The sequence below is a fragment of the Megalops cyprinoides genome, chromosome 7 (genome assembly GCF_013368585.1).
Source record: "Megalops cyprinoides isolate fMegCyp1 chromosome 7, fMegCyp1.pri, whole genome shotgun sequence".
Lineage (NCBI taxonomy): Eukaryota > Metazoa > Chordata > Actinopteri > Elopiformes > Megalopidae > Megalops > Megalops cyprinoides.
In genome coordinates, this window is record NC_050589.1 from 7391127 (window position 1) to 7409143 (window position 18017).

Below are 18017 nucleotides of genomic sequence, written 5' to 3' on the forward strand. Positions count from 1 at the left end.
TAAGCAGCGCCTTGCCGCTGTCTGACTGCCTGACTCAGTCTGCTGCCAGCTGTGAGGTCTGAGTCTGAGTGCTGATTAATGCACTCATACTCACTCTCAGGATTGTGAAATTAATGCTGCTGCATGTGTTGATCGACTGTTATTTCAAGTGCTTTGCTGCGTAGAACATTGCAGAATGAGTTTGTTTTTTTACAAGAAAAAACTATAAGTCAATTTGATTAACATTTCAGAGAAGTAAAGGAAAGGATTAAGTTAAGAGGTGATGGTTACTGGGTCGGGTCAGTGGGGTTTGGGGTAAGTCAGGAGTAAGGCCGCATCGTCGCGTCTCTGATCTCGCAGGAGATGAGCCGGCCGGACTCCCCCTCGGAGTGCGAGGGCGAAGGGGAGGGCGAGGGGGAGAGCTCGGACGGCCGCAGCGTCAACGACGAGGGCAGCAGCGACCCCAAGGACATCGACCAGGACAACCGCAGCTCCTCCCCCAGCATCCCCAGCCCCCGCGACAACGAGAGTGACTCGGACTCCTCTGCCCAGCAGCAGGTCCTCCAGGCACAGCACCCCGCGGTCATCCAATCGCAGCCCGGTCCCGCCACTGCGGGCTCCGCCTCCTCTGCCGCCGCCTCCGCGCCCGGCGTCCCCACCCTGCCACCGCAGGTCTCCCCCTCCCTCGCCCCCGCCTCCGGGCCCTCCCAGCAGCCCCCGCAGTCCTCCCCCCTCTCCCTCATCCAGCCCGGGACCCCGCTGCACCCTCAGAGGCTGCCCTCCCCTCACTCGCCCCTCCAGGGGCTGTCTCAGGCTCCGCCCCCTTCCCAGACGGGCCCCCAGCCCCCGCTCCACGGGCAGCTCCCGCCCCTCCCCCACCCGCTGCAGGCCGGCCCCGCCCACCTGCCCCACCCGCATCCCCACCCGCTGCCTCCTCAGCCCTTCCCTCTGTCCGCTCAGTCTCAGGTTCCTCCTCCTCCGCCTCTCCCGGGACAGGCCCAGTCGCACACGCCCCCGTCCCAAACGCAGTCCTCCACGCAGGGTCCCTCGCAGCCCCCCCGGGAGCAGCCGCTGCCCCCCGCGCCCATGTCCATGCCCCACATCAAACCGCCCCCGACCACGCCCATCCCACAGCTGCCCAACCCGCAGTCCCACAAGCACCCTCCACACCTCTCTGCGCCCCCTTTCCCCCAAATGCCCTCCAACCTGCCCCCGCCGCCCGCCCTCAAGCCCCTCAGCTCCCTGTCCACCCACCACCCCCCTTCTGCCCACCCGCCCCCTCTACAGCTCATGCCCCAGGGCCAGCAGCTGCAGCCCCCGCCCGCCCAGCCCCCAGTCCTCACCCAATCCCAGACCCTCCCTGCCACGGGTCACCCTGCTCCCCCTGCGCCCCCCCTCCCCTCCGCCTCGTCCTCGCACCCTCTCCCCTCGCAGCCCCCCTTCCCCCCTCACCCCTTTATCCCCGGGTCCTCACCCGTCCTGCCCCCGTCCTCCGCCCCTGCCCCCTCCTCCTCCTCCGCCTCCATCTCTGGCCTGCAGCCCCCCTCCTCCTCCATCTCCATGCCCCTGCCGGCCTCCGTCAGCACCGCCTGCTCCGGCCCCTCTGGGGTCCCGCCTGTCCAGATCAAGGAGGAGCCCCTGGACGAATCGGAGGAGCCCGAGAGCCCGCCCCCGCCACAGCGGAGCCCCTCCCCCGAGCCCACAATCGTCAACACGCCCAGCCACGCCAGCCAATCAGCTCGGTACGCTCTCCCACCCGCCAAATACCGCCTCCCCAGCTCTGAAGCACCTCTGCGTACCGCTAACTCAATTCCCGCTCACAGGTTTAATTGGGTTTCTTGATCTCACTCACATCTGCAGACACCGAACAGATACAGCCTTGTTCGCGCATAGCCCCTCGTACATATCTCCCTGCGTTTCCAGTGCGAAAGAATTCCTCCAAAATGGCTTCCTTGTGATCCGCCGTTTTGGACGCGAGGTCCTCGGCTGTCAGAGCTCGGCGGGGAGGGAGGTGATGGATGCTTCTGAGGGGGTTTTTTGTTTGTCGAAGCCGAACAACCTTCAGATCTCATCTCCTCATCCATCCCTCTTTGACGAGCCGAGGTTTTATTTTGGTCCAGCGGCCCCGTAAATAAAGGGCAGCGCTCACACTAACTCAGCCGATCTTCAGGGCTGTTCCCGGTCAGCATCGCACATCTTACCACCCCCTGTTGTGTCCAGTCGTAAGATTAGACAAACAACACAAAAAATTGTAATAATTTCACTGATTTTTATCTGCCAGTCAGACAGTGCCGATGAGAATATTGCTAAAACTCAAATTGCCTGTTAGCCTTGAGTTATCAGGAAGGGAATATTGAAGAGGTTCATTACGGCGTTATTTCACCAAACGGTTCATTTAGAATATGGATGTTTTGATAGGAGTGTAATGTGCTGCTGTCTCTTAAGCAGTGCCCGGACTAGTAATGAATAGTGATGAGCCTCTTAATACACGCTGGAGAAGGGAATTATGCAGACAGCAATAAAAAAGGCGGAAGATTGGTTTTAATGCTAAATAAGCTAACGCACTAAAGGTTATTTATGAGTCACAAACTCCTTTGCATATCGTATTTGAAACAATATTGAATCTGCCAGGACAGAATTATTGTTCGCAATGAATTGGTGGCTTCTTACCTTGGTCTTGATTCTGTTAAGTTTCGAAAGTAAGTTATTTGACCTCAGACGTGACTGTGTTTTTTGAATGTTTCAAACAAGCACAGACATCTCGTTTTGTCTGAGGTGGTTTTATATCTACAGGAAAGATTGATTTTGTAAGTGCTGTCAGTTGCAGTGAAGACATCTCTTCGTGTCTGAAGTAGTTTTATATATCCACAGTAAAGATCGATTTTGTGAATGTTGTCAGCTGCAGTGAACGCAGACATCTCTTTGTGTCTGAAGTGTTTTTATATCCATAGTAAAGATGCATTATGCTAAGCGAATTTAATGGAAGGTTTACTTTATCCACAGGAGATAAGATCATTTTACACAGAATCTTTCCACTTATCTTCTTTTCAGAAGTGGATCTTTTCGCTGTTTCCTTTGAACAGGAATGTTTTAATGCATTTATTTGACATCATTTAATGCAGCATTCAATACAGTGTAGTCATTTTATGCAAATTGTAATTATCTCATACATATTGTATTCTTATCCGAGCTACACTATTTTCCTGCCAGCTCATAATGTGCAGTGTATGTTATAAGGCATGTATTAATATATAGTTTAATTTTATCAACACTAGTAATGAATAGTGATGATGTTTGATTTCATCCCTCTAGTTAATGTGCCTTGTACTAAATCTAAAAAAGGTGCTAAACAGATAGTCATTATTGTTCTTACTTTTTGGGTCATGGCTCAGGACTTTTAAGTAATCTTTCCCGTGATAATATAAAGACCTTATTTTCCTGATAACCTCTCTGTGGTAGTTAGCTTTGTGTGGTAATTGGGTGATAAAATGTATTGGACTTGTTAATGAGACTTTTCCTGGTTGTGGTGTGTCTCTCAGGTTCTACAAGTACCTGGACCGGGGCTACAATACCTGCGCCAGGACAGACTTCTACTTCACCCCTCTGGCGGCGTCCAAGCTGGCTAAGAAGAGAGAGGAGGCCCTGGAGAAGGCCAAGAGGGAGGCCGAGCAGAAGGCCCGGGAGGAGAAGGAGAAGGAGAGGGAGAAAGAGAAGGAGCGAGAGAGGGAGCGGGAGCGAGAGAGGGAGGCGGAGAGAGCTGCTGTAAGTGCCTTCCTGTTTCTTCCTCATTTTTTACCCATTTCCTGGTTGTCTGTGTGCAGATACTCATTCGTCCTTCTTGAACATGTATCTGAAGTGTTTCCTGTTTCTCTCTTTGACAGAAAGCCCCCAGCTCCTCCCACGAGGGCCGCATGGGTGACCCCCAGATGGCGGGCCCCGCCCACATGCGGCCGTCCTTCGAGCCGCCGCCCACCACCATCGCGGCGGTTCCGCCCTACATCGGGCCCGACACGCCCGCCCTGCGCACCCTCAGCGAGTACGCCCGGCCGCACGTCATGTCGCCCACCAACCGCAACCACCCGTTCTTCGTGTCGCTGAACCCGGCCGACCCGCTGCTGGCGTACCACATGCCGGGCCTGTACAACGCCGACCCCGCCATGCGGGAGCGGGAGCTGCGGGAGAGGGAGCTCCGCGAGAGGGAGATCCGGGAGCGCGAGCTCCGCGAGAGGATGAAGCCCGGATTTGAGGTCAAGCCGCCCGAGCTGGAAGGCCTGCACCCGGCCGCCAACCCCATGGAGCACTTCGCCCGGCACGGCGCCATCACCCTGCCGCCCATGGCCGGGCACCACCCCTTCGCCTCCTTCCACCCGGGCCTCAACCCGCTGGAGCGCGAGCGGCTGGCGCTGGCCGGCCCGCAGCTGCGGCCCGAGATGACCTACCCCGAGCGGCTGGCGGCCGAGCGGCTGCATGCCGAGCGCATGGCATCCGTCGCCAACGACCCCATCGCCCGGCTGCAGATGTTCAACGTGACGCCGCACCACCACCAGCACTCACACATCCACTCGCACCTCCACCTGCACCAGCAGGACCCGCTGCACCAAGGTGAGGGAACTCCCTCTCTACTGTCTGCATGAGTTGGGGGAGAGTGATGTCACCACTCACGCCTGTAATGAGTCGGAGCATTATGATGTCATCGTCAGTACATTATGATGTCGTAATCAGAGCATTATGATGTCATCAGCTCCTCTTAATTGTCTTTGTGAAGTAATCTAAATGAAAATACTCCCCCAAAAGTTCCTTTTAAATTAAGTGAGTGGTTCATTAAAATTAAGTGGTTGAAACTTAGTTAATCTAGGCATTTCTGTTTTTTATGTACAGTTTGTGCATGTTTGGTGGACGTGAGAGTGCTGTGTAAATATGTGATTCCTTCCTTTCACTAAACGACACTGACACACAGAAGGTGGTGGTGAATGTCTTGTGTGTCCCCCAGGCTCCGGGGCCCATCCGCTGGTGGACCCCCTGGCAGCCGGACCCCACCTGGCCCGATTCCCGTACCCGCCCGGAACCATCCCCAACCCGCTGCTCGGCCAGCCGCCCCACGAGCATGAGATGCTGCGACATCCTGTGTTTGGTGAGCGGACCGACCCGGCCAGACGCAACACCTGCACGTCTCAGTCCTTTAAGCAACACTGACTAATATCTTTCAGTGTGTGGTATCGAAACTATTAGTATTGAAACTGCTGCCTTCAAAATTTGGAGACGAGACCTTTTTGAATGAGTTGCAGTATGAGTGTAATTTGTCCCCTTGCAAACATTTTCTGTAAATGCTACACTGTGCTTAGCCCTGTTCCACTACAATAGCACATTGATTTGAATAAGCTGTGAGTGCACTGTAGATATCACACTCTGTGCGTGCATGCTGCGAGTGCCTGGCCCGCCTCCGGGAGGCGCTGTAACGCGCTGCGCCTCTCTCCCAGGCACCCCGTACCCGCGGGACCTCCCGGGCGCCCTGCCGCCGCCCATGTCTGCGGCGCACCAGCTGCAGGCCATGCACGCGCAGTCGGCCGAGCTGCAGCGGCTCGCCATGGAGCAGCAGTGGCTGCACGGACACCACCACATGCACGGCGGGCCCCTGCCCGGACAGGAGGACTACTACAGGTCAGAACCAGAACCAGAAGCGGCACCGCAGCCCAGAACACCGGAGTCCCTGCATCACAGCTGTTCTGCGGATTGTTCTTTACTCACTCTGAGCTCGTTACTAGTAATTTCTCTTACCAATAGTGTTATCATGTAAGATTATGATGTATTATAATCCTCTTGAAGAGGCAGTGTAGCATAGTGGTTAAGGAGGAGGACTCGTACCCAAAAGGTTCCAGGTTTGATTCCTCACTGGAGTGCTACTGCTGTACCCTTGGACAAGATACCTAACTCAGAATTACCTCAGTGAACATCCAGCTGTATAAATGGAAAACGTAAAAAAAAAAAAAAAATGTTACCTCTGCTAGATGCCAATAATGTAATGTAGTGTAAAGTCTGCAGCAGTACTAAAAGGTTGTAGATGCGGTTTCTCTGCTGTGATTGGTCGTGACTCTGCTGCGCAGGTGATGTGCTAACACGGTGTCTGTTCTGCTTTGCAGTCGTCTGAAGAAAGAGAGTGACAAGCAGCTGTAGCCTGCGGGGTGAGCGTGCGGCAGGCGGCCGCACGCGGGCCCGTCTCAGAGGGGAACTCTCGCGTCCGTGGAACAAACGAGGAAATCGAGGAGCGGAAAGAGAACTGGCAGGAGAAGATCTTCGGAAGATTTTTTTTGTGGCTTTATTTCCTGTCCTGGAGGTTTTTTTATTTTGAAAGAAATAGACATTATTTGGTATATAATAGCCCTCAAAGTAGCGACAACGTCCTCAAAGACTGATTGTGACTTCCCTGCATGTGAAACTCTCTGAGAAACTTCCCTGACGTTTTTTGTAGGTGCTAGAATACAAGACACTTTGTCACTGTGCTTAACGAAGAAAAAAAAAAAAACGATGAAAAAGAGCAGAGTTGGGCCATTATTTCAGAAATCTTTTAAAGTGCTATCTTAAATTCAACAGTTATTTTAATACATTGTAGGAAGTTTTCATAATTTTAAAAGAAAGCTGCAGCATGGCATTTTTGAGTCTGTAAATAATATATATAAATATAATTATTATAATTATTATTATTAGGTGTGGATTCCTAACCAAGGTGTTAGACCTCCAATATTATTGTTCTGAAGCATTATCCCTTTGTTTCAGAGGGGAGCACAATGGCATTATTTGAGCAGGAAATGGTTTCAGAGATGGCCTGAATAGAGGCTGCTGGCAGAAAGGTACAGGACATTGTATCCACACTCTTGCGAATCTCTCAAACGGAAGACACTCCTGTCGTCCCTGTGGATCGGGACTCAGATATCCATCCCTCGACTTTGGCTGTTACTGTTTTCCCCGATACGGTTAACTTATAAACCTGGGTTTCTTGCCTAACAACACTTGAAGAGGAGCAGCTCTGTTTTGTGTGCCGTGACAGTGGTTTGCCAGGGGTTACACTCAGTAGCGCCCTGAGACCGCAGTCTGGAGAGAGAGAGAAAAATTGCACTGAAAGACCACAGATAAGACAGGGCTTCTCATCAGTTCTAACACAGTATTTAATATTGTAACATTGGCTTTACAAATGAAATGCACTTTTCACATTTGGTCATTTTGCTGTCTGAAATTTCCCCCTGTGCCAAAGTAATTAAAGGTTTACTGGCATATTTATTAGAGTGAATAAATCTAAATGTAAAGTAGGAAGAACTGAAGGATTGGTGAACGAATTACACAATCTAATCCTTTTTCCCCACACTGCGGTTTTAAAGTACAAGTAGACACGTCAAATTGACTTTATCCCACAACGGCATTACCTTACGGCTAATGCTTTAGTATGGAGTCACTGTTTGAGTTGTGTGTAATCTGACTTGTTTCTAAGACGAAACACGGAAATCGGTGCTAACGATAAAACAACCATGCCGATGCTCCCCTCGACCCGGTCGCGTGTCCCTTTGCCCTCCTCCCCGCGCTCCGCCTCCAGCCAGAGGACGCCCCGTGCCGCCGTCTCCCGGAGCCCATAACGCGTGGTACTGTTTTTTCACTGTGATGCGATTGGTGGAGGTGTGGTGGGGAGGGGGGAGAGGGGAGGGGGGGTCGAACGCCTGAGGCCAGACAAGCGAGCGGGTTTCCTATAAGGTGGAGGCAAACAGGACGTGGCCACTCCAGGCTCTCTCTGCATTCCATGGTCTGCACCTCCTGTGGTGCGCGGCCGCTCCTGGTGTTCTCTTTTTCTGTTCTTTTCACATCAGGGCTCCTGTATCATCCATCTTTAGACTGTTATTTCATGTGGGCTTGGCTGTCATATGTGGGTTATGCGTCAGACCATGTGTAACGATTTTATAGTCCATGAACTTTTTCCCGAGATTTCCATGTCCTGTGTTACTGTATATTTTTGTACTTTCAAGACCAATATATGCTATTGCAGTATGAAGTATATATGATCGTTCCGGAGGTTCGCAGCGAGGGAAAACAGAAATAATAAACAATGCAAATGGTTACTTTAACATGAGGGCTGTTGTGAAGTGATACTAGTGGGGTTATTGAGGACGAGTGGGTGTAATTCAGACTCCCAACTTCCTGGTATTGATGATCCAAAAGCCAAGAGTCAACTACTTCCTAAAATTTCAGTCCATCCTCTGCCCGTCTCTGTGTCTAGTACCATGTATTAGAAACATACACGTTCCTTTTCCGGCATCCCCCCCCCCCCCCCCCCCCCACTTTCTGTCGCCCCGCTTTTGTCTCAGACCTTTGATGTTAAGTGTTGTCAATGGTTTAGCTTCTCGTTTCCAAGCAGCAATAGCAGAGTGTAAATTCTGACTGCTAAGATTTATATATACTGGTATCTCGAAGCTTATTGTATATATTAGTAGTTCTCGCCATGGGATGACACAGTGTAAACAAAAAAAGTAGAAATAATTAAGAAAAAAATTGTGAGTCCTGTGTTTTCTCCATTTGAGTATTTTGTAATTTTTTTGAAAAATTTGTGGAATTAAAATAAACTAAGTTACACCACATGAGGGTTTCATCGTTCGGTTTTGCCTTCATTTGTTTTTGGAAGGATGGGTGGAAGGAAGGATGGGTGTGGCCTTGTGCTGGTTCGTTCTACCAACCCCCCCCCCCCCCCCCCCCCCCGAGCTGTGTGGGCCACTGAGAGGTGCTGTAGATTGAGCACATTCAGAGTGAAGCTCTTGTACCACTGAGCAAGTTCAAATACCGAGACGACGATGTATCTTTCCTCTTCTAATGGCTGAACCCAATGCGAAGAATAAGGATAGCCTCTGTGCAGTGGCCTCCATGGTAACTTCTCTGTAAGAAGAAGCAGCCATTTCAGCCATTTCAATCCCTGCAGGGCTGCATGTCATTTTAATGAGTTTCCCTGGCTTAACTGGTCCAGTTGGTTAATTAGCTGTATACATTCGCATCTGTGCGTTTCTCTTAAATATGCAGCTGTCAGATATTTCCTCAGAACGTGGCACACATACACTCTTCAGTAGTGAAAAATGTTCAGCATCAAATGTAGTAAATGAACAACTTTTTTATTATGATTAAAAGCTGGAGCTGAGCCTAGTATACACACCAGGTCCCCTGTAAAAAGAATTATCCCCGGTAAATAGGCAGATAACGGAACCAGTGTTACTTACTTTTCACACTTAAGCTTAAATGAAATAAAAGAAGTGCAATGAAGATGTAATTTAAAAAAAAAATGCTTGAGTTCCAAATATTGACCCACTATGTGGGTGGCTCTGCGTTCCTCAGACTGTCAGCTGAGCATTGAGAGCAGTCTGCCTGTCGGTCTGGAGGAGAGCTGAGAAGATTAACGCTGGTCAACGCAGCGCTTGTCCCCACACCCACTCCGCGCAACGGCCCGTTTCTCCGCGGATAAAGGAAGGCGACGCGCCGAAGGCCGTTCCCCAGACATTTCTGACATATTTGTCATTGTGCGCGCGCCGAACAAGGCGGGGGCTTTGCAGAGGAGATTTTCGCTTTTTCGCTCTTGGTCGGCTTCCAGGCTCGCGGCACAATTGCCGCTTCTCCCCTGGAATTCATATTACCGTTTCTCACACGGCGCCGGGATGCCATGGCTGCGCGTAATAGAATTAGCGAAAACCTCAATTAAAATTTTTTTTACGTTGTGACATTTTTTTTTAATACAACAGTGAGTTGTTCAGCCGTCGGCGGTTGGTGCGGACCCGATAGGTCCAGTTTGGCCAGCTGCCAGTTTGTTTTGCTCCTGTTTTTAAGTGGGCGGAGTTTAAAACAGCCATCCTGTAAATGAGACCAATGAGCTGTTGGCCCTGGGAGGCAAGCAAAAAGTTGTGCCATACTGGCTTAGTCTGTATGAAATACTGTGTAAATGTGTATGTTAAACACAAAACTAGAGTGATACTTCAAACTGCACTGTGATTCCCAGGGGAGTGGTTCTGGCTGTGCAGACTACATAGCCCTGTGGTGGTCCTATCTTACTGAGGCTTTTGTTGTCCATTATTGGTGAGCCCCCAGAGTTTGCTTAGCTCTTAGTTGTCAAGTTAAAGACAATTAACACCAGATACGCCCTATTAAAAGATCTGGTTTACTCTGATAATTTTATAATGAAGCGTGCTTTTCAAAATACACAGATTCATTTTTAGCACATCTTGACTGATAGCGTGGGTCCATGTTTAATGTATCACAAGCACCAGCGTCCCATGTGGAATCAGCCACCTGATAAGAAAATTTTGGAAGTGCAACCGTAACAGGGTTCATTGTGTGTGTCATCTCCTTGAGCCTGTGATAAGAACTCATTAGTTTCCATTGTCCTGGGAAAATATCTGCAGGCCACACTTTAATTTCTCTTATCTGGAACGCAGTGCAGAACAGCATATGCTTGCTCTTGAAATTTCTGTCCTCTCCTGTTGATTTCAAATTAAAAGTTTCATGGTGCCTGGATGATCTCCGCTTACAGCTTGAGGAGGTAAAACATAAGCAAATATACAACAAATATAAATGTGGTGTCCACTAAGTGGCTGCGTTAAGAATGTGCTCAATTTGAGACGATTTGTAACGTTAAAATTCTATATTCTAAATTCTAAAAACCATGTTTCTAGATTTCAGGTCGTGGCAAGCAGAGAGGATGGATGTTTATGTTTTCATGTAGAACGCTGAGGGCACTGACGCTGTCCCTTTAAGATGACAAAGTAAGCGGCTCAGGTGGAGAGAGACGGGAGCAGAGCCCAGAGATTATTTAACAGAGCCAGAGACTCCAGCTTGTACCACTGCTCACCTCTGCCAGCAAGACCACATAGGCAGGGGAAGGGATATCATGATGTCTGCAGAGGGGGGTGATACTGTGCTTTGAGAAGGTGTCATACTGTATCACTGCAGGTTAGTGTAATCTGATGCCGCTGACAGGAAGGGGAAGGGGGGGGCAATACTCCTCGGCTGCTGTCAGAGTTTCTGCGGGAAGGTGGCATCTGTGATGGTGAATCACCTGTCCTCCCCCCTGCTCGAGAGCTGTCAGCCGGAGGAAGCCTTTGTTTCGGGCAGCACCGTGTAGCTTTGTGTTCCGTGCGAGTGTGACACAAAGCTCTGTGCTTCTTCCTCCCCCGTTTCGCGGCCCCCGTTTCTTGGCATTTCTCTCCACGGTGTCACAGACGCCGCCGGTGCCCGCCGTACGGGCTCCTCCGCGATGATGAAAAGACCTTTCAGAATTCGTTCCGGGTCCGGAACACGCTCGGGTCATTTTCGCGCATTCTAAAATGATTTGCTCTGGCGTCTGCTTGCTTGCAGTGCCTGTGTTTCAGTCTGTCCTGAAAATGCATAGAATACGGCTCGGGAGACATGTTGCATTTCGTGGATGTATTCCACAGATTTAGACTGTACGCAGTGGCAAATAGAGACTGAGACAGTACCAGGACACTGCTGTTTTAGCCATTAGTGTAAGACATTGGATTCAGCCGGCAGTCTGCAGTCTGCGAGGTCACAAGGCCTTATGGGTAATGGGTCTACTTCTTGACTGTGGTATCTGTCCACCCCACCCCACAGGAATAACAGTGATAGTGAACTATCTCCATTCAGTCTAAATGAAAGAGAAAGATAGGAGTAAGTACATGCTCTTCTCTACCAATAAAAGATACTTCAGTTGGCTTTCGTTAGGGAGTTGGCAGAGAGGATCTGTAGCCCATGATGTCGACCGATTTCATCAAGCTTTCATCCTCTTGAGTAAGCTCAGGGCTTCTCACTCACATCCCTCATTAAGTGCCGAGAGTGATGAGATGACACAAAATCACCTCATAAACTGAAAACAACTTTCTGGATGAGTAATTAACCAAGGGTTTGAGTCGCTTCTCCCACCTGCACCCCCCCCCCCCCCAACACACACACACACACACACACACACACACACACACACACACGCGCACGCATACACACACCTTTTTTTTTTTTTACCACAGATCTTGTTCCACTAATTAAGTCTGATGTTTTGAACCAGTGATTACGGTAATTCTGTATTTATTAAAAGGAGGGCGACACTTCAAATGAGGGCCCTGCTCTTTAATTAAAAGTGGAGCGGCTGGGCCTGGTTGGACCTGGTTGTTGTTCTCTTTCGGTGACAGAGACGGAGAGGGGGAGGGGTGTCACTCCAAGGGTGGGGGGGTGGGGGGGAGCGAGGCGAGATGTGCTTGTCATGTTCCATGCCTCCTCTCTCTCTTCTCTGCCGCTCTTCCCCAGCGCTTTGAAGAGCTGAGGCTGGCGTTTCAGAGCAGGTCGCTAACGGTGCGTTTGATCTCGGCTTTCCTCCTTAATGACGCTCGCCACCAGGGATGTTTTGATGAGGGACGTCTCTGCCGCCGCCACCGCCACTGCCACCGCCCCTCCGAAGCGGTAATGACTTCCCTTTAACCGCCCGTTTTCCCTTCCTCCTCTCTCCCTCACATCAGAAGACGCCATTACGCACATTACCGGTTCGGGGCTGTGAGAGAGACGGGTTGCGGTGTACGGTGTAGCCCTGCGCTTTTATGAGAAGGCTGTTACCGCGGCACTCTCGGTATGGAGGAAGGGCCGGACACCGACTCTAATCACACCCCGCTCTCGCATTCCAGCCATAGCTGGCCTTTGTTTCCTGTCTGCAGAGCCAGTGAGCGCAACGTCTGCCCAGCACCGCAGTCCCCAGCACCTCTGCACCGGGCAGGAACTGACACTGCTATCCCAGCATGCAGTGGGGGGGTAATTCTGAATGGGATGGGGGCATGGGGGTGTGGTAGAATACCCACAGTGACATCTCTGCCCCTGCAGTGCATCCAGGAAACTGCAATCAGATAGCAGATTGTTTTTCTTCAGATCTGTACCAGCGGTTTTTATAAATGGGGTGGCAGTGTAGCATAGTGGTAAGGAGCTGGGCTTGTGACTGAACGGTTGCTGGTTTGATTCTCTGCTGGGGCACTGTCGCTGTACCCTTGGGCAAGGTACTTAACCCACGACTGCCTCACTGAATATTCAGCTGTATAAATGGATAACATGCAAAAATTGTAACCTTCTGAAAACTGGTCTGGATAAGAGCATCTTCTCAGTGCCAATAATGTAGTGTAATGTAACATAAAACTTGTCGGTTTCACACAGGAATTGCATCCTGAAATTATTATGAATTTCATGAAACTGGGCCCATTTCACTGATGGCATTGAGGAGTATTTGACCACAGTTTATTTTCCTTTCTACGTGCTGTCAGATGTGTGAAATGCCACTCAGACAGCTGAAAATGCAAGTGAAAAAAATCCCAGGCAGAACAGTCTGGAGCGCATGTTGGTGCCCCGAAAGCTGCTGACAAGTATTCAGCCTTACCTGCTGAGACGGATTTGCACGTACTCTGTCAGTCACTCGGTGACAGCGGACTAATAGGCCTACTTCTCCTCCTGCTCTGTCAGAGAAGCGCGGAGGGTAGTCCCTGTGCCTTCAGACAGACCCCATTCACACCGCCTGAATGAAGTTTGGAGTACAGCGGCTCCTTCTAATAAGCTTCCCTTGCACTCAGAGTCTGATTACAAAGCCGTCACAACAGCCACATCAATTATTCCTCTCAAGCACAAAGTGCTGAGAGCACTTATTAAATCGGTTTGTGTATTTATGCACATCAAATGCAAATGCACCAAAATACTCTTTGCTTCCATGGATTACTGTATGAGGAGTGGCATAATCCAATCAACATCTGTCTCCTGTCATGACTTCTATGGTTTGGAGTGTATACTTTTTTAAGAGGAAGCACACTCACCTCACTAACAAAATGTGTGTGTGTGAGTATAGCGTAAAATCAACATGATTGTGCTTGCATCCCATAGCTTCAGAGCAGTTTCTTAATCAGTATTTGATATTACAGAGTACACAACTACGAACTACTGTGAGAAAATAAAATCAGCACTGAGCACAGTAATTGTAATTACTGTTAGCGAAGACATTGCAACACTGTTACAATGGCAGCATGCACTAAATTGGTGAAAGAGTTAATAAAAATCCCAAAATAAAAAAAATTACCTGCAGTATTCTGAGATGACAACAGCCATTGAAATGTATAATGCAATTTCTGCTTGGTTTCTGTTTTTAGACACACTGATGTCCTCGTATTGTGGGTGGGAACAGAATAAGTCTTCTGCATAATGAGAATGTTATTATTTTAAAATGCATCTTCACTAGACAGCCTTATATGGCATGCTGGAATAATAAGTGCCCATATATTCCTTGTCTAAAAATATTGAGAACCACTGCTTTAGAGTCAAGTATTGAAAAAAGTTTGAGTGTGTGTCTGTGTGTGTGTGAACACAATATTAATATTATTTCTGCCACAATGAGAGTAACAATATCCGTTTGTCTCTAGTTCTGCTTCTCTGCCTGCAATCTCAGACAGAGGTGATTGAGGTCAGTGTGTGTTAAGGCAGGCCTATGTAACTATTACATTACATTACTTTATTGATATTTAGCAGACACTCTTATCCAGAGAGACTTTCTTCCATTAGGTTTTAGCAATGTTATCCATTAATATAGCTGGATATTTACTGAGGCAATTGTGGGTTAAGTACCTTGCCCAAGGGTACAACGGCAGTGCCCCAGCGGGAAATCAAACTGGAAAGCTTTAAGTTATGAGCCCAGCTCCTTAACCGCTATGCTACAATGCCGCCCAGCTATGAGGGAAAATCAAACAGACACACAAACAGGCCAATGGGAGGAGAGAGACCTTCCCGGTCAGTCGTACCTACCACCCTCACCTGTCTGAATGAGGACTGGCTCCAAGATTGGCTGCACGCTTTGATGTGTCGTGGAAGAGGGGGGTGGCAAGTGTTCTCAGGCTACCCATTTATCGCAGATGTTGTCTTTGGGCCTTCAAACGCACTGTGCTTTCTGCCTCCTCTCCGTTGACACAGCAGTGTCAGAGGCTGAGGTGCGGGGAGCCGTTTGCTGGAACAGAGGCCCGCTCGGACGAGGCAGTGACCCCGCGTCCCCCCCCCCCGGGGTGAGGAGTCGAAGCGGAGGAGGCGCGCGGCTCCAGGGGCGCCCTGACCTTGCACGTTCACCGTGCGCCCCGTGATGGATCGCCTTGCCACCGCTTCGGCCCGGCCTTTCCAGGGCGCTGTCCGATTTCCCCGACGTGTACGGATCGCCTTTTGTTTTTTCCCCCCTTCGCCCTGCCGCAGCGTGATCAATCATCCCGCGTCCATCCCAGGCCCTGGATCCCCGAGCCCTCGGCCGCGAGGCGATAACCCCCCTCCGCCATGCCGAAACGCACCTCTCCGGCCCTGCGAAAATCTCCCCGAGAGCAGATTGAAATAAGATGTTTAAAAAAAAAGAAAAAAAAACAGCAGCGGCAGCAGCGGGCAGAGCCTCTTTTCACCTTGGCTCGGGAGCGCAATCTTTGTCCCCGCGCTTTTGAGTATGATTCATCTTAGAGGAAAAACAGCGTCGCCGCGAACAACAGAGAGTAATGGATTCCCTGACCCTCTTTGTGCACGGAAGAGCAGGGAGATGGAAATAAAGCAAAGCCTTTCATTCTGCTCCCCACAGCGGAATGTCCCACATACTCCTGACGAATAATATTGTGTTTCAAAGATGCTGGGTGACCTTATCAAATTATTCCACCTGAAACAGGAAGAATAGGACATCACTCTTCATGCATTCATACACCACATAATCCATTCAAGGGTTACATTGGCCTTCACTGTACAGACCCAAGGCAGGAAATTATAATTGTAATAAAAAGGACAGAATCCAGTGTAATTACAGAAAGGCTGTCGCTCATTTATTACTGACTAAATAAATGAATGCCTCCAAAGGGCTGCTGCCACTGTAATATCTAATTTCAGTGCTCCATATTGAAGAAGTTGATTTGAATAATTGGAGTACTGGAGTTGATTTTGATGCATTCTATATGCATATATTATTCCGGACGGTATGTTGTATTTTCAAAAGCATGTATGTAATGGTCATTCTACTGTGCATTTCTTTTTCATATCTGTCGCTGTGGTTGCAAGAAGTTGATTTGAATAATTGGAGTACTGGAGTTGATTTTGATGTATTCTATATGCATATATTATGCAGGACAGCACGTTGTAATTTTCAAAAGCATGCATGCAATGGTCATTCTTCTGTGTATTTCCTTCTCATATCTGTTCGCTGTGGTTGCAAGAGGCGGGGCCTGTTGCCGACTCAAGGTAGCCTGTCCTTCCAGCTGACGTCTGCAGCGGTGTACACAGAGGGGCTGGGATGGGAATGAAGAAATGATACACTGTACCGGGGTGTAGTTCTGTGCCACTGCGTCTCAGGGAGAAAGGGTGACAGCACAGGATGATACTGAGTCTGTAAATGTTCTCAGTGTCAGTACGCTCAGAAATAACCCTGCGAGGAGAGGGGAAAAATGAGAAAGCCCTGACCCCTAGTGTACCAAACTCTGGATGCTGTTTCTGCTGCCTCTGGTTCAATACGGGCTGCCTTCATCATTGGGAAAAACAAACAGGTATTGACACAGTCATGACTAGATGGTCAATGACAAAGAGGTGGTTGATAGGGTGGATTAAAGTGTTTAGTTTTCGATACACACGTAAAGTACAACCTGCTGGGCTTAACACGTGTATGGAGTGCACAAAATATCCTGAATTACATTCTTCTCATTGTCAGTCACCACAAGGTTTAATTCCTAATCCCGTGAGTGTAACAGTGTTCACTCTCAGTAGTTCTGATGCCCTCACGCTGTGGATCGAATTGCAGCGATAGGCAGTTTCACTCACTGACGAACGCGAGCTCTCATTGTCTGAGTCCTCTAGAGCAACGGCCGCAGTTTCAACGCACCTGGCAGCTGCCGTAGGGAAAAGAAAGACATTCCACAGCCGCCTGGAGTGGAACAGGCAGTTCCAAACCACACGCGCTCCCTCCAGCCAAAGCCGTTTAAAGTAAGCCTCCCACCAACGGAACACGCCGGCCTTATAGCTTCAATATGCAGCCCTCAAAAGTTCAAACAATTTTTTTCTCTGCTTTTCAAACCATTTTTTTTTTACATTTTATTATTTAAATCCTTTAACTGTACTTCCCCGGCCTTAAACTTTGATGATAGCTGCAGTCAAACCAAAACGACTGAGCATCCAGGGAGTTTATGACGTGTAATAATCTTACATCTCTACCCTTTTCACTGTGTAACCCTCAGCAGGGGCAGGGTTGTGAAAATTGATAACTGAGAGTTATGAGATACAGTTTGGAACAGAAACCATACTCTGACATGCTCCCTCTGCTTGTCTGTATTAATCACTGAAAATGTTGAAACAAAATTCCTGTTGAATGCGCTGCACTAAAATCTGAAATACAATACTTTGAGTCTTGACATTGCAAGTATATTGCAGAGTACTTTATGATAAAGTAAACGATAGTTTTAAATGAAAGAGCACTGCGCCCTGTGGCACAGAGAGAAAGGGAGAGAGAAATTCTACGGCACAAAGAACAACTAACCCTTCTGCACACAGGAAAACCAACCATGTGACGCACGGAATGACAAACCCCGCAGCCCACAGAACAACTCATCCCACAGCACACAAAGCAACTAACCCTATGACTAACCCCTCATCACACAGAACAACTAACCCCTTTGGCACACAACGTGACTAACCCCGTGACACACAGATTGATGAACCCCTCAACACTCGTCTCACATGTAGCTCGAACCCAGACTCAGACCTAACTACTACCCACTGAGCCTTACTGTATATTCCTGCAATTTAAATAGAACTCGGAAAGCAAATGAGATGATCTCAATAAAGCTGAACATTAGAAAGAAAAAAAAGAAAGGGAAAAACGAAATTGGGGAAAAAAAAAGAAAGAAAACCTGAGGGCTTTGGCATCTCCTGCCATCTCCTGACCCGGGCCTCGCCTGCTCAGAGGATGACCTAATGTTTCAGCTGGGCTGAGCAGAGCGGCGTAAGTCACACTCCAT

The 18017-nt window shown here is 49.2% G+C and overlaps 1 protein-coding gene across 6 annotated transcripts in view; it reads left to right on the top strand.

Moving 5' to 3' along the window:
• Positions 1-7461, top strand: part of LOC118780934 (arginine-glutamic acid dipeptide repeats protein-like) — a 165266-nt gene extending 157805 nt beyond the window's left edge. For 3 of the 6 annotated variants that reach the window (XM_036533715.1, XM_036533716.1, XM_036533719.1), the window contains 6 exons: positions 340-1721; positions 3519-3741; positions 3861-4581; positions 4940-5110; positions 5457-5637; positions 6117-7461. In XM_036533715.1, the coding sequence (XP_036389608.1) occupies positions 340-1721; positions 3519-3741; positions 3861-4581; positions 4940-5110; positions 5457-5637; positions 6117-6150 (2712 nt within the window). In that variant the 3' untranslated portion in view covers positions 6151-7461. The remainder of the gene's footprint in view (positions 1-339; positions 1722-3518; positions 3742-3860; positions 4582-4939; positions 5111-5456; positions 5638-6116) is intronic. The other 3 variants (XM_036533717.1, XM_036533718.1, XM_036533720.1) reach the window with 1 other exon arrangement.
• Positions 7462-18017: the final 10556 nt, after the last annotated feature.